Source organism: Lampetra fluviatilis, chromosome 2, assembly GCF_964198595.1.
Source record: "Lampetra fluviatilis chromosome 2, kcLamFluv1.1, whole genome shotgun sequence".
Lineage (NCBI taxonomy): Eukaryota > Metazoa > Chordata > Hyperoartia > Petromyzontiformes > Petromyzontidae > Lampetra > Lampetra fluviatilis.
The window spans coordinates 8,588,238-8,604,401 of record NC_136276.1 but is presented as its reverse complement, the minus strand read 5'-3'; the positions used below and the strand labels follow the sequence as shown (position 1 = coordinate 8,604,401).

Here is a 16,164-nt window from a genome sequence, read left to right as displayed (position 1 = left end):
AGAGAAAATGTCGCTATTTCATTATACCTGATGATGATTGCTTGTGTTGCAATCGAAACGTCGTATTCTATTATTTAATTTAATTTATTATTTTATCTTTAGACGTGACTTAACCGAAAGAAACAAATAATAATTCCTGCAGTCACGTCTTTGTATCTCTACGGCTAGGGGGCTCTAGGGGGCTCTAGGGGAGGCTATCCCGACCCGACCGTGCCAAGGTGTACGGGTCCTGACCTCTGGTCCGCTCAGACCCGGCCCTTAGAAGGACATCGGGAGAGGGGAGTCCCAGGGTCTCAACACCGCCACACTCCACTCAGCTCCGGCCCTGAGAAGGGCAGCGGAGATTGTGGTCCAGGGTCCTATTCTAGCCCCGTCTTCGGTCTTTGCACTGGTATGACGACTGAGCCGGACCCTTGAGAGGTCCGGCTTATATAATGGTTCGTGGCTTGCTCCGCCCTAGCCACGCCTCCCTTCTAGAACTTTCTGGAACGTGCCATCATCCCCCAGTCCTCCCTCCCGGGGGTCTGGGGATTGTGTCCCAGGATCCGCTTCCCAGGGTTTGTCGTTGACCCCTTTGGGCCATGGTCACTCACCCTGGCGTGAGAGCGCTTCCGCCCTCTGTTGACGAGAAGGGGGAGCTTCCAGCCAACATAATGGGGAGTGCCGATTAATGCCTCTACACATGAATGCGTGCACACGTGTGGCAATGTGCAAATGGGAATGTTCACAAAATAAAGGTCACGGTCATTATCATGATGATGGTCAGTACCGCACCGGGCCGCCCTTGTCTCCCCAATACTAATGTTTACACACCGCACCAGGTACTCATTTAAGGCTAAGTCGACCTATATGATGCTCAGGACCAATTCAGATGTCTGTCACCGATGTTGGCCGTGCTGGAGTCGCCAAGTTCAAAGCGAAGCGCGCTAACCTCTCACCACCGCTCTCTACAAACAGACATACAACATCCACACACATGCTGACCTATCACCCAGCAGTAAAAAAAACCCAGGGATTTGTTAAGAAGCACCGGATTACTCATTTACCCGCAGACTCTCCAGGGCCAGACACGTGTGTCCGCTATTCCGGCGTGCACACACTCATTCACGCTCCCGATCGTTCATCGTTAACGTCATTAACTGCGCTTGCCGTCGGGATGCACTGAGAGGCGAGAGAGAGAGAGAGATGCAGACTGGCCGTGCCATTCCCCATCCTCTCGTTATTAGGTAACACGCGTCGTGCGAGTGAGTTCTTCACAAGCGCGTGGCACACTCGGAGTCACGCGCCAGGTGTCTCAGGTGAGCTTGCCATTCTTGATTTGAAACTTTCGTGACTGCAAGGATCCATACTCTTTGGTTCTTTCGGTAAAGTCACGTATGTAGAAAATAAAATAAATCACGACGTTTCGGGCGCAACACAAGCGTCCATCATCAGGTGGGAAAGCGTGGTCTGCTGGTGAGGCAGACTGTTTTAAAAGGTCTGAAATGGGTGTAGCACAAGGGTCATAAGGAATTGGCCGGGGCTAGTGATGTTAATGTGAGAAATTATCGTGTAACTGTAAGATAGGAGAGCGGCCTCCTCGACGAGGGCACGGAAGTGACTATGTTAATGTGAGTTTGCCATTGTTAACCACGCAGGTGAGAAGAAAACGAGCACGGCGATTCTGGTTAGAAGTGGGAGATTGCCTGTAAGGACTAAGCAGGGATTAATGTCTCACTCGGTATTTTCCCGTAAGGCGTCTGGGCTGTCTTGGCTGTCGGGGGATTATAGGCATAAGGAACTTCCATTGTAGGCGTAAGGAACTACCACTACAGCACAAGGTAAGCCTATCCATAGTATATGTTACCGAAATAAGTTCAACATACATACAAAATAACTTGTCTGTCATGCACTCCCATACGGCCTTGTGGCTGATAGAATGTGTAAAATATACTTGTTCTTCATGTAGAGGGGCAGACATATGGAGACGTATTGTGTGATTTATTTATTTGGTTGCTTCTTTGGTGTGAGGGCGGTGACACAGTGGTTCGTGCTCAGTCTTCTGCACACGGCTATAGCGAGAGCCGAGTGATATCGGACCTTAACCCGTTCTCGCTCCTCCATTCATCAACTGAAATTTTAGACTCAAACCCCCACCGAGCCTCTTAATCAGTGGCGAATCCACTGAGGCCCCGGCATTTGGCGTTTAAAACTAAAAGGACCCGGAGAAAAATCCACGCGACCAAATTCCAAATGTACCGGCGTCAGGGTCGTGACGGAACCCACGACCTCCTGTATACTAGGCGAGGAAGTTAACATCTCGTCACCGCGTCGCCCATTATTGTCGGCTTCTCAATAGCAACCCTTGGTTAATGCTCGCTGTATAAATTAACTGTATTAGTTCACTCATTAGGCGGCCATCATCCCAAACAAGATTGAGATCAACTACTTTAAACCCAGTGGTTGAATGTGTTATCAACAGATCACTAATCTGTTTGGCCCATCCCGTCCTGAATAACTTCACCATTCCGGCTTCATTATTTATTTTGAAAGTGTTCCCTAACACGGGCACCAAATTGCCTGTCCTGCAAATTCTAGATTTGAAGCTTTCGTGACTGCAAGTATTCATACTCTTAGGGTTTTTCCGGTAAAATCACGTAGGTGAAAATAATTAAATAATAAAAATGCATATTACAAATAATAGAAATAATAATAGAAAATAATAATAAATCACGACGTTTCGGAGGCAACACAAGCTTCCTTCATCAGGTGTAAAAAGGCACCTGATGAAGGAAGCTTGTGTTGCCTCCGAAACGTCGTGATTTATTATTTTATTTCTATTATTATTTCTAGAATAAATTGTATTTATTTATACCTACGTGACTTTACCGAAAAAACCTAAGAGTATGTCGTGCAAATAACCACAGCCACGGTTACTTACGCCACCTAAGTGGGTTTTATCAAGGCTATATGTCAGGGACATCCGAGTGACTAGGTTCAAACCCCGTAGGCGCCACGGTGCTGAGATGTTAACTACCTCGCCTTGTATACAGGAGAGGTCGTGGGTTCGCTCACGACCCTGACACTTGTGTAGTGGATTCTTAGGACGCGCAGACGACTTGTTGAGGCAGCGCTATTTTATTAACGAACAACACGTTAACCACACTGTGTACAGACTACTTGCTGAAGGGGGAGCTGGAAGAAACACGACGTTTCGGAGGCAATACAAGTCTCTGCCTGCGAAACGTCGTGATTTAATTGATTTATTTCTATTATAATTTTTTACCTACGTGACTTTACCGAAAAAACCATAAGATTATGCATCCTTGTAGTCACGAAAGCTTCAAATCTGGAGATGGTGTGCCTTCGTTCCATAACACCATTACACTTGTATATTTGGAGATTGTATGTCCCTCGACGTTTAGAAACTCTGTTTAGAGTATTTTGCTGCGATACATTTCCACATAAGGCGATGCATTGGGATATTATTTGTAAACAGGTTGCTTCTGAAAAAGAGCTATATAGCTTAGTGGGTCTTACCTGGTAAAATAAAAAAAAACATTGTTTAATTTATAGTTTAGTTACGTCTCCCACCCCCTTCCACCCTTCTCACTCCACTGACCACAGCAAACCAACCGCGCCTGACGGAGTACGTCTAATAACATTGCTCATCGTTCCCAGAACCTGGGACCTGAGCACAGAAAAACTGCGTAGGCAGAGATTTGCTAAATTGCAAAATGCCAATGGCGGAGTATCTGGAGTATTCCAGCCACATCGTAAACATGAACTCCAGCAGGACATTTTTTTTTCTGCAACGTGGCCACTGTGACATCACAGCTCCAAGCATTCAGCTGGGCAGTGGCTGAGATCAGGTGCATATTTATGTGCAGTACTTAACGATTTAGAGGCGTTTACATGCATTTATTCGCGCGAGAGTGAATGTAATTGAGTGTTTCTTTACCCGTATAACTGGGTCAGTAGGGAGCGCTGTCAACGAGGGTTTGACAATATAAACTGCAGCGCTGTGAACTTTATTCCAGACTCCTCACATCTTTAGAGTCATCGCCCTCTCGTGTCATGATTTGGCTTTAGGCGGCCTGTTTGGGCCGTCCTGTGAAAAACGGCCATTGCCCAAACGTCGCATATTTTAAACCTCTTTGGGGCCGTCCATAAATGACGTCACGCACCTAGGGGGGGGAGGGGTCAGACATTTGTGACGATGTGTGACGAGGGGGGGAGGGGGGTGAGAAATGTGACGTCACATCAAAGTGCGCAACTTTAAATAAATATAGACAACACGTTCTACTTAATTAAATATACTTTTTAATAAGTGTTTTCTCCTACAACATCAGAGTGCAGCGCCACATTAAATACGCACTACAATGACAATAGTTTAAAGCGATTTGAAGCATGTTTTATATTTGTTTGGGGGGGGCAGAGCTTTGTGACGTCATATTTGAGGGGGGGTCTGACTTTTTGTGACGTCGTGTGACGAAGGGAGGGGGGTGGTCAAAAATGGTCCAAAATCGCGTGACGTCATTTATGGACGGCCCCCTTTAATGTTGACTTTGTTTTCGTTTACAATTTTGCCAAATATAAATAGGAGTGAACATTCCACATTTATATAGTGGGGCCAGTCTACATACAAAGAGATCTTATTGAAATTCATTCTAATTCTAATTATAAATAATGAATCTGATCGTGGACACAATTGTGACCTTTTTGCTGGTTGTAAATCACCTTTCGGGCCCCTTATGAACGGCGCTCGTATTAATTTACAGCACTGCACACACTTTTATCGTGACGATAAAAGTAACAGTTTAAAAAGTGTTTTGTTATTATTATTTAATTTCATGTGAAAGTCAATGCTACCAATGTCTTTACGCTGGAATAAGTGGCCCATTCACGAAATCTTGGTTTTTTTTCACCCACCCGCCACCAGTGAGTCAACAACATTTCCCAATCGCAAACCACGTGGCTCTATGTGAACATTTTGACCCTAGGAGGGCCACCGTAGCAGCATCGGAGGCGTCCACGTGATCTGCAGGTGAATTTTTTGCAAACTCAAAACAATAACAATTAACAACAATTGCACCGCAGATACTTATTAGGCATCACTGCCTGACAGCATAACAACGACCCGTATTTGCTTCATAAATTGTACCAAAAAAATAATAACAAAAAAACCCCGAAGAAAGTAAACAATTCACTTGCTCCTTTCACCCGGAAGTGGAACGCGTGCCGCGTGGGTCGTGGGGGGAGGGATGATGGGGTGTGAGGGGCGGGGGCGGGGCGGGGCATGCTCCCAGATTCCGTAGTGCACACGCGCGCGACGCACAGCCGGCTCGCTCTCCATTGGTCGATGCCCCCCGCCGGGGGCGGGGAGAACGCCAATCAGCAGCCGCCGAGAGTCTCGGGCCCCTCCCCCCCCCCCTCCATGCGCGGTGGGAAATCCAAGAAGCCGCGTTGCACGTGACCCGGAGATGATAGAGACCGTGGCGGGGTTGAGGAGGAGGAGGAATCTCGTCGCGCCGGGCCCCGTGGCCGCGCTCAGAGCGATCTCTACCTCGCCTCGCCGTGCCCCCTTCCCCTCTTCGCCGCCAGCCCTGCCCTGCCTTGCCCTTCGCTCGTCTCTCAGCAGCCTCTCCCCCCACTTTCTCCCTACCTGGCCCTGGTCTAGTCGTTTCGCTGCCCTGCACCGTGGCTCCTGTTTGTCTCCAGGAGTGCTTCTGCCCTCCCTACCTTACCACTTCTCTGGACTTGCACCTTCTGCCCTGGCCGCCTCAACCCACGCTGCTGTGTCGAGACAGCCTGGCTCTACCCTTACCTCGTCTCGGCATTCGCAAGGTGAGCAGCTACTCTCTAAGAGGGGTAACGGGGCTGAGGTGTCTGTGTTGGGTTTGATGGGGTTGTGTTGGTGTACATTACGAAGATCGTCAGTGGTGGAAATTTCAAAGTTTCGTGGCGTTCTCGAGTTGTGTGTGTAAGCTGCCCGTGGTACTGCGTCACTGTGTTAGGATGGGAATGTGGAATGTCCACCACTTGGTGACAGTTGAGCAAGTTTCAAGTTTTTCAAGTTTCATTTATTAGGTGTAGCCCTGTGAGCCATTCGGCTCTTGAATCGGGTGCAACCGCAACAAACAAAAAACTAAAACATGAACAAGAAAACATCTTAAAGTGAATATGTGACTAAGAGCAGCGGTCGATGTGTTGGAATGGGAGGTTAACTTGTTGGTTTGATATGGGCAATGATGATGAGTTGTGCTTCTGTTGACCATTACTCGCACATAACGCACTTCACATCAACATTTGTCGACGTAATCGTCCCCGAGGGCATAGCCCACGGCGCCTTGCGAGTGGCGTTTTATTCATGTGATTGGATCTATCAGCCATGGTCTTGCTGTCACAATCCTTCTCGCTGCTGCATTTCTTTCTTTGTTTGACAAATCTTCACCGCCCTCGTACCTTGGCCCATGATTCCTTCCAGCGGCGCGTGCTGCTCAAGCCCGCTTTTCTTGTTACAGTGTCAATATAGCGTCTCTGATTTGCATGCTTTTCTTACGCGTGAGTGGTCCACTCGCTGTTGTCTGGGTGTCATTGCAAAGCATGCAAAGTTTCACGGTTCAGTTGCTCACGTTGCAGATTTCCTTACATTTTATCTTTCAGCGCCCACGTATCTTGAGTGTAATTAAACGAGCAGGTCCGGTGAGTAGGGTTCACATGCCTGGGGCAGCATGCCTCCCACAATCTTTGGCAGCCACCCAGAGTAGACAAATGAATTCAAAAAGTCAACAGTGCCTCTGGCCTTTAGTTTATATAACAAGAGATGTTGGCATAGAGCCATCATGTCTGGTCGAAATGTTGAAATCCGTGTATTAAGTTGAAACGTACGTTTCATCTCCGTTTAGATTAGAAAACCCCATTGTCTCACAAATACTCTTGTTTCCAGAAGGTTCCTAACATTGGGATGTTTGGCCAGTTCCGTCACTGCGTGTTCTAATGCACGTGAGAGAGAAACAGGAGAACACCCGTGTACACAAGGGGATAATAAAAGCTCGGCACGGGCATCTCTTAGCCACTTGACAGCCCAGTGGGTTTGGGAGTTTTACGGATCCGCGTGTAATCCACTAATTCATGCCTCCAATGTGCAGCTCATAGTCATGCATATCTGCGCCCAGCTATAAAATGAAATAATATTTTCAACCGCATGCCAGTGAATGCTCACGTGCCTAGTATTGGATTTTTAATACATGACATTTTATTATTACACTTTTACATTTATATGGCCTCTTAATGCGACTGCCTCTAAATCGTATACATATATTGGGAGATCGGTATCAATGTGATCCTGATTTTTTGTGTTTAGAAAGAGTTGGTGGAGGGCAGAATGCTGTAGAAAGGAGATAAACAGGAGTTTTCATGTATTGTAAATGTGCGAGTGAGGACCATCGCTGATAGAACACTTTTTATTAGTGTTTCGTGTGAGGGCTTAGGAACAGTAACAGGGAACTATTGATTATCCACGGCAAATAAACGACAAGGCGTACACAAACACGTTCATTTTCAAACATCTACAAAAAAAGCACGCGCAAAATTAACAATAGGAGGAAAATTAACCATAAAAAATGTACATATGAGACCTAAAATAGCTATACATTCTCACCGGTATACTTGGAATGTCACCTCTTGAAGCACACCTTGCAATCATTGGCTGCCAATCTTCTTGTTGGAAGCAAGACGAGGCTATGATATCGGCAATGAAGTCACATCCGGGTCAATTCCGGGCTGTATTGGGCATCCCGATTTCAAAGCTGGCCTGCCCAGGCTAGCACCAGCCTAGCAGTTCCAGCTGTTACCCGGAATACAGTTTTGTTGACAGCTCAGATCTAGAACGCCCTGAGTTCATCTCGACTTTAGAGGTGCATATGGATACATCATTAGTATGATGCATCTGATCCCAGGACTTGTCCACTCAATGCTTTTAATTTTGATTTTTGTTTTCAATCTACGTGACTTTACCGAAATAACCAAGAATATGAATTCCTGCAGTCACGAAAGTTGTAAGTCTAAATCTGTCCACTCAACTTTAGTTCCCATATTCGCAAATAAGAATATCAACTGTTAGGAAAAATAATCGTTCAACGAACTGATGGGCGATGGACGAAAATGGTTACAGAATGAAAGCCAATGGGGAAGGGGGGAACCCGACCAAGAAAACTGAACTGTAAGTTATTTTTTTTTATTTACCATGAAAGGCACACTGAACTATATAGTTATTTTTCAGAAGCCACCTAGCCACAAATGATAGCTCAACGAAGTGCCTTACGTGGAAATGTATAACAGCCAAACACTCTAAACGCACGTTACTAAATGCGGAGGAAAAAACCGGAGGACCCGGAGAAAAACCCACCCGACCATGGGGAGAGACATGCAAACTCCAAATATACAGGCGTCAAGGTTGGGATCGAACCCACGACTTCGTGTATACCAGGCGAGGTAGTCAACATGTTACCACCGTGGCGCCTACGACTACCACGGAAATGGAGCAGCCAAATCGGTTCATGTGAAGGAGCGAGATGGAATGTGGCATTGCCGGTGACGTCATAGGGAGGCTTTCATCTAGCAGTGGATTGACCATGGCTCATGATGATGCTAAGCAAAAGGAACATTTTTATTCGTATTCGGTGAGAGCCCAGTCACCTGTTAACTTAGTAATGTTGTGTGTTTGTTTTGTTACTGTCCACACAACCTGGTGGTAAATGTTTTGATTTTATGGCTTTGCATCACCCCTGGTTGCTACTTGGCCCATTGTTTCACTGTATAATTCGACGTGACATTTTAGTTTCCTGACAACAAAAACGAGCCACTTGAGTGGATTTTTTCGTAAAATCCTGCTTGTAGTGAGAAAACCATTGCAACACCCGTGAGATAAAAATAGATTTTAGAAAAACCCCAACACGCATGATTATACTCCTCAGTCAATGCGACCGAACTGATTTGTTTTTCTTCTCTGATCTGTGTACCCAACCGTTTCAAACCCACCATCAAAGCCGTACTGTGCATCGATTCTCATGAATGTGAACTTTCAAGAGCAGTCACAGGTGTATTGTCTTATCGCATAGATCACATCAGGCAGGGGGATTTACTCAAGTGCTGCTGCAGCTAAGAATGCCAGTGTTTCACATAAAGTGCAAAACATGTACGTGTGCATGTTGAACTTCTTTCGCACCGTACGTAGCCCAACCGTGCTAATCGGAGGTGCGGGGGAAGGACAGCAAAAAGAAGTTCTAAAGAAATGAGTTTTCAATCTAGAAAACATTGATAGAGGCCATCACGGTGTCTTATTAAGACGCATTTGCTTCCTGACACATTTATATTGTTAAATACACAGCTTAAAACTTCCATCAGCTGTCTCATCAGCAGAGCCAAGTAAGTTAAACAAATACTGCTGGGTTGCCACCTTCACAATGGGGCCCTGCCAGCACAAATCAGTTATGAATAAAAACTCGTTATGCTCTGTTGTGAATCATTATTGGTAATGCATAAGGAAATACGTGATTACTCAATACTCATTTTAAAAACAATGTTGAATTTGTAAATTATTATCTCGGCATGTAAGCAGCTACAAAAACTTGGGGGCACGTTTGCAGTGCAGTTCGCTGTTTAAATTCAGTTCACAGCACAGATGGCCTTACGTCTTTTTAGACACCCACTCGGCGATGATGCGGCGGTGATGTCCAATGGGGATTCGATACATTTCCATCATAAATGCTGCGTTGGCACACGCTGTGCCAACTCCACACCCACCGTCAACCCAGGCACTCTTCCTTAATATCCTCACTTCCCTTCACTCGGCCTCTTTCTTTGCAGCAGGCTCGGCGAGAGACAGACGGAGCAGAACTTTGCCGATCCATTGATTACTGTATTGGTGTTTATTTGCACAAAAGTGTTGGACAGGTCAGGTTTGGCTCGCACGTCTCTGATTATCACAGTAGGCCAATGTTTCATGTTTACCTGAATTGAAACTTTGCTTGTCTTTGCGTCTGCCTTGTGAAACAATTGTGTGTATATCTGCCATTCCTCTGTGTCTTGTTAGACATTGGTTTGCTTGCGATGCACTCCTGGTCTGTCATTGTCTGTTTGTCTGTATGACAGTTGCTTAATTGACTACCTGCTACTCTGTCTTATCCTCTGTTTGCTTGATTGTGTAACTCTGTTATTATTATCATCTGCACAACTGCCTATTGTTACATCACGGGATCGTGGTGAGATGGCGCGGTGGCTTGGCGAGACCTCATCCAGCAGTGATTAAGCATGGCTGATGATGATGGTGATGACTGTCGCCGTCAAATTGCCTTCCCCGTATGTCATTGTGTCGTTTGCCCGCCAGCTTTGCAGGCGTTCGCGATCACAATGACTGCAGTTTATTTGCACGAGCTCGCCACGCGGAACCAAGAGCTCACTGTGATTTTTGTCGTTGTCAGGTAGAGCGAGAGTGACGCACGTGCGGCCAGGATGAAGGATGAACGGCCCGGTAAGCTGCTGGAGATGCACGCACGTGAACGGATTTCCCACCACCTTCGGAAAAACAACCTGGTCGGATCGATGTTCATCAGCTCCTTGATGCGATTTTTGTAATGGCTTAACAGCAGTCAGTTGAGTATTGAAGGTATTGGTTTAGTTGGTACATGTTCCTTTTGAAAAGAAAAATTTAGCGAGTAAAATGCGGTGTCCTTGGGCTTGTGTGTTTAGAGCCATGTTTTAGTTTTGTTCACTATTTGCGCAATGGTGTATCGATCAAAACAGATTTTTACGCTCCCGATATGTGCGTTGAGTTTTTTGTTTGTAAGAATCTCGCGTGATGAAATAGAATTGTACGGATAAAATGTTTCCTATAGTCTCATGGAATAAATGAGACGGCAGATGAGAGATAATGTAAGAGACGTACAAGACAAGACAGAAAAGATGAGACGGTACAAATTAAACTAAATGGAAGCAATATAACGATTAACCCCTGACGATTTTATCAATTGTCGTGTTTTGGGGTCACGATTATACTTTTTTTCCAGAGTCGATTCCTTGTCTCGTTTGACTGTTTAATTTTGACTGAATATTTCAATGGGTTTATTAGCATATCACTTTCAAGTCAATCATAAATCACAGATTTTTAGACAGCACCATTCAACAGAGCCTGGGGGGGGGGGGGGGTGGGAGTCATTGTCGCCATCGTTTACACGTCTGGTGCTCAGGAAGACGGTCCGTGTGCCCTCAGCAGATCGGCTCACTTCTCTCGTCGTCACCCGAGTCGACCAAAACTTTCGCGACCTAATTGCGCAATTTTCCTTCGTGAATAAGTCGGTTATCACGTAATTCACTTGAATTGGCCTTGAAAAGCGAGAGAGTAGCTGAGATTCGAGGCGGGGGGTGAAGTTCACGAGCGCAGTTTGGCGTGAAGGTTGTGGTTACCGCCCGTGTGTAGGCGCAGGGCTTTGGGGCTTTAACGAGGCAGCCAAGACGTTAACGCGAGCGGCAATGCCAGCTTGTTCATATCAACGCGCACGGTGGTTGGCGAAGTGTGCTTAACACGCAATTTTGCATTTCCGCTTTTTACTAGCGTGGTGAAACAATGTGCAGTTGTTGGTGTTTTGTAATAATTGGATGTCAAAAATGTTCCCGGGACAAATTTGGAGGCAATTTAAACAACGGCGCGGTCACGTCTTATTTCACTCGCATGTCATTTCTGTGATACCGCCGACAACCAAATCGCCAATAATGTGCCAGTTCGTGTCATCTCGGCAGCTATGCAGGGTGGGGCTTGGTTAGTACTTGGAAGGGAAGACTGCCTGTGAATGCTGTGTGTCAGACTTGTGCTTGGAGGTGGCCAAGAGATGACAGCACAGCAAATGGACACTTGAGTCTAACTGTGCCGAGCTGTGTGAACGTTTAGCCTCTGATTATACGTGGTGGGTTCCCTCCCACATGAAGCCAAATGCGCATGTATGTATGTATGTTGAACGTCTTTCCCACCGTACGTAGCCAACCGTGCTAGTCGTTGGTGCAGGGAAGGACAACAAACTAAACGCAAAGCATGAACCAATTGGCCAAACCGTTAAATGTAAGACATTTTTGAAAAAGAGTCCTGAGACTCGGCGATGCTTTCCTGCGTAAATGAATTGCATTGTCATCATTATTCATATTGTTGATGAACAGCAGTTGCAGAATCGGCATCTTCTTTTATGTGTAGCTGGGTGTCATTCTATTCTTGTGTGTGGAAATATGTTAAGGAACTGTTTAGGGCTGCATCAGAAAGTTCGTGTCGCTTTACTGTTCCTGCTCCATTGCAGTAGAGTAGCCGACTTGCGGTTTACTACTGGGGCTGCTCCATAGTTTGGGTTACATGGCCACAGTCAGGCTGTGGCTAGCGTCTTACATTTTCCATTCATGAAGGAGTTGTACGCATTGGCCTGTTGATGTTCTGTTGCGGTTGATGATTAAACCTGTGTCTTTGAGTAATGTTCAAATTCAGGAAGTGCAATGTTTGCTCTCTTGAATGAGGTGTTTATTTTGGACTTCCATGTTGTACCGCTCTATTTTCTAACAGCGTTTTTCCGGATGTGGGTGAGATTCTAGAATGATGACAGCGCGTCCCAGAAGGGGGATCAGTGGCGAGGTACATTGTTGAGTTCTTAGTTGATGGGTAGGTGGTTGTCCTTGGCAATAAAACGTGTAAACTCCCTAGCAGTTTGCGCGATATCTCTGAGTATATATGGTGGTAGAATGTTCGCCAGAATAGGGAGGCCAGGGTATTGATGTCGGTTTCAATGTTACCATTCTGGTTATGATGCGCATTGTGTTATTTATTTGATCGTGTAGTTTCGTGTACAGAATGTGCAGTCTTCTTTCGTATGGCATGTAAGCAACAGTTTGTATAGATGTCATAGTTGAATGTTAAGGTCCTTCAACCAGTCCGAGGCGGCAGTAGATGCTTCATGGATTGCAGCGATAGTGATGTTGTCTTGATGGTTTGGGTTTTACCACAGTCACAAATTGGCGAATCTTTCATTTTCCATTTATGGAACGTGTATGCACATCTCCCATGCTGCGTCCGAGCGTGGTTCAGTGTGGTCCCCACAAGCATCGTGAGAGAGAGAATCCCGGAATTTCCACCATCAATTGGATTGCTTACTATATTTACATTGTATATAGTTCTGGTTGTGTATTATTACTACTACTTTATGAGTCATGTTTATAAAATGTCAATGCTTTTGTTCTGCCGAACCCCTATAAACCCTCCCGTCCCCGTGTGATGTCCTTGCTGCTTTGACCGGGTCGCCATTGAATAGAGTTTCTTAGCTCAATGGGCATTACCTGCAATAATCGACTGGCTCGCCCGGCTGCCCAGGCTGACACAATAAACTCATTGCACTTAAGAACCCAGTAATTACAGGTTGCTTCCTGGATTGAAACCCAGCATGTCAGTGGTGGCAACTCCCCAGCAACATTTGTTTTGAGTCCACACACTGCTGAAGACTCGGAAAATATTAATCCGGGGCCAGAGTTTGTGTGCTTAAGCGATGCTGCTGAAAGCCATTTGTCCAGAAGAGATTTTGGTTGCCGGACCAACACGTTATTTAATTTAAAATTTAAGGCAATGAATGGGATCCTTGTAAGCCGATTATGTGTTCCTCACCAAGATGGCACGTAATACAATCTGGAGCAGCAGCAGCCGCTAGCTTTGTCTGCTAAGTTCAGCCGGTGTATTGCAGATTTAATTTGCTGTCATCTTTTGAACGATAGAAAAAGGTTTGGAGCCGAAACTTTACTTTAAGGTGAGCGGTTATCATTAGGTATGTAAATGACTCGCTCGTTCCATGATTCAATGACGTTTGGCACAGTTCAAGGTCACACCAAGGTTCGCTTGGGATATTTGCCCTTGTGTTGTGCGTGGAATCCTTAGCGGAATGAATCGGTAGAATCTAAAATTCCACATGCGATCAAGCCTGAGAATCGATATTAACGATGAATCGTTGAGTAGTTGTATCTCAGGGCCATGTCAGTGCTACTACCCTCGTGATGCTGAGCACTACATTTCCCGTAAGGAGCTGGCTTCCGCTTGGCAGATCATCAGACCGCGGTAGTTTTTTCGTCCCATTGGCCATGTGGTCTGTGAAGATGTGAGGGCATTACAGCTGTCGCGCTGCAAATTCTGCGATGCGTACGTGCTTTACCGTGCGTTCCGTAGCGCAGTTGCTACGTTTCTGAAAATTATTCTGAGATCGCTCGTTATCAACCATCATAGAAATGAGCAAGGTTAGCTGCAATTGAACTCTGGCACACTGTCTATGCGTTGTATTGATCACAATAATAATTTTCACGTTGCGTCGGTATAAAGCCCGCGGAACTCCTGTACTTTAGACTTTAATTGCCTGAAGGCCCTACTGCCGGTGTTTCTGCTCCTCCGGAAAACGTGAGGGCGCACGACTGGCCGCGCCGGTAAACGCAGAGCAGGCGACGGGCACTGTTTCAACTCCCGCTGTTGTCACACGGCTCCAGAGCGACGAGAAGTTTGAGTTCAGTGAACCGGCAGCCAGTCGTGGTTCGGGAGGCTCAAAGGGGGCACAGCCAAGGACTTTGAAGCGCGCCACGTGACCCACCGTGTCGTGCACCACGTGACGCGCAACGTGCCACGCGACGCTCCGTGCGACCCACTCCGTCTCAACGCGACACGCCACGTGGGGTTCTGGTGAACGTGTGCGGGGTTTCACCACGTCACCGCTTTTGTGTTTGCACTGTCGAAAAGTTCACTTTATGCCCACATTATTTGTTTATTATTAACTGAGGCATTGTTGAACATAGCACACCTCATATCATAGACAAATACAATCTCTATGTCTGTATGACTTTGTCAATGAAGGTGACTTAGAGCGCTTTACCAAAAATAACATTTGCATAAATTCCTAACACTTCATAATAAACAAAAAACAAGACACTTAGCTTAAAATATCACCAAAGCGATGCCCTCTAGGCAGTGTGATGGGGAGCTTGTGGAGGGGATGTGTGCAGGGGTAGGCCTCTGGGGTGGTTCAGCAGTGTCTTTTTCAGCATGCGTGGGGTGTGTGTGTGTCTGCGTATGCGTGCAGTGTATACCTAGTTTAGCACAAGCCCTGTCACCACCTCTCGGTGGCGAATGGCAGTTGTTGTGTGGGTGATGGGCTTGTGTTGTGCATGTGCCTTGAGAGAGCGCATTGCGTGGTAAACCCGGCGACCCCAATTCAATTCCTGCTCACGACGAACACCAGTGACATTTATCTGAACTAGTACTGGGCCTCCCCAAGGTCGACTCAGCCTCAAATGGCTACCAAGTGTGGTGTGTAAAACATCGCCAGACATGATGCTGGAAACCCACCCCCTCATGTACCGGTGCCGGCTTTCATAGGTGCTTGGTCACAGCATTTGCCCCTACGGTCTGTTAAAGCAATACAGGGAGGGGGGGGGGATCTTTGTCTTTTGTTTGTGCGTGCATGTAAGTCGTTGAGCGTGCGTGTGTGGTGTGAGCTGCTGCAGGCTGCATGGGCAGGGTGGAGATGAAGGAGGCTGGGGTTGGGGGACCTCTGGGCTCCAAGCTGCATGGGGGAGCCCCCAGCAGCCCAGGTACCCGAGGAGGATTTCCCGGTGGCGGAGGGGGCGAGCGTGGAGTTGAGGGCCAGCTTGCTTGCACACGCTGGAATAATTAGGCTCTTCTTCTTAATCCCACATCGTAACGTGTGCCGATTGATTGGCTGGTGCCTAATTATCGTGGCGTAATGAGACTCAGCCGTGCCCAATCCCTGATATCTTCCATCGGCAGTGAAGTATCCAGTGGCGTATCCAGGAATTTACGTCGCAGCTTTGTGGACGGGCGGACAGGTGGCTTCACAAGGAGAGGAGCCACTTGTCTTGAATGAAGATGCAACCCAGGTTTAAGGGTTACAGCTTGGGAGTGTTTTGGGCAGCGACGGTTCCTTCGTGGATACGTCACCGCTGGCATCGGTTGCCGTGGCCGATTGGTCGACCGATAAGAGTGAAATCGCCAAAAGGAATGACGTTTAATGAATGAAATTGATGGAATGTCTTTGAAGCGTACATTCATATTGTTCAACAACTTGCATTCCATTTTAGCTTCCGAAACACGTTTGTAAAAAAAGT

The 16,164-nt window shown here is 46.6% G+C and overlaps 1 protein-coding gene across 4 annotated transcripts in view; it reads left to right on the top strand.

Moving 5' to 3' along the window:
- Nucleotides 1-5,431: 5,431 nt before the first annotated feature.
- The window catches only part of LOC144941439 (natural resistance-associated macrophage protein 2-like), a 33,187-nt gene continuing 22,454 nt past the window's right edge, over nucleotides 5,432-16,164 (top strand). The window contains exons 1-3 of one of the 4 annotated variants that reach the window (XM_078867908.1): nucleotides 5,432-5,826; nucleotides 10,464-10,513; nucleotides 15,544-15,630. In XM_078867908.1, coding sequence (XP_078724034.1) covers nucleotides 10,495-10,513; nucleotides 15,544-15,630 — 106 coding nt within the window. In that variant the 5' untranslated portion in view covers nucleotides 5,432-5,826; nucleotides 10,464-10,494. Of the gene's footprint in view, nucleotides 5,827-9,855; nucleotides 9,937-10,463; nucleotides 10,514-15,543; nucleotides 15,631-16,164 lie in introns of those variants that run through there. The other 3 variants (XM_078867909.1, XM_078867910.1, XM_078867911.1) reach the window with 3 other exon arrangements.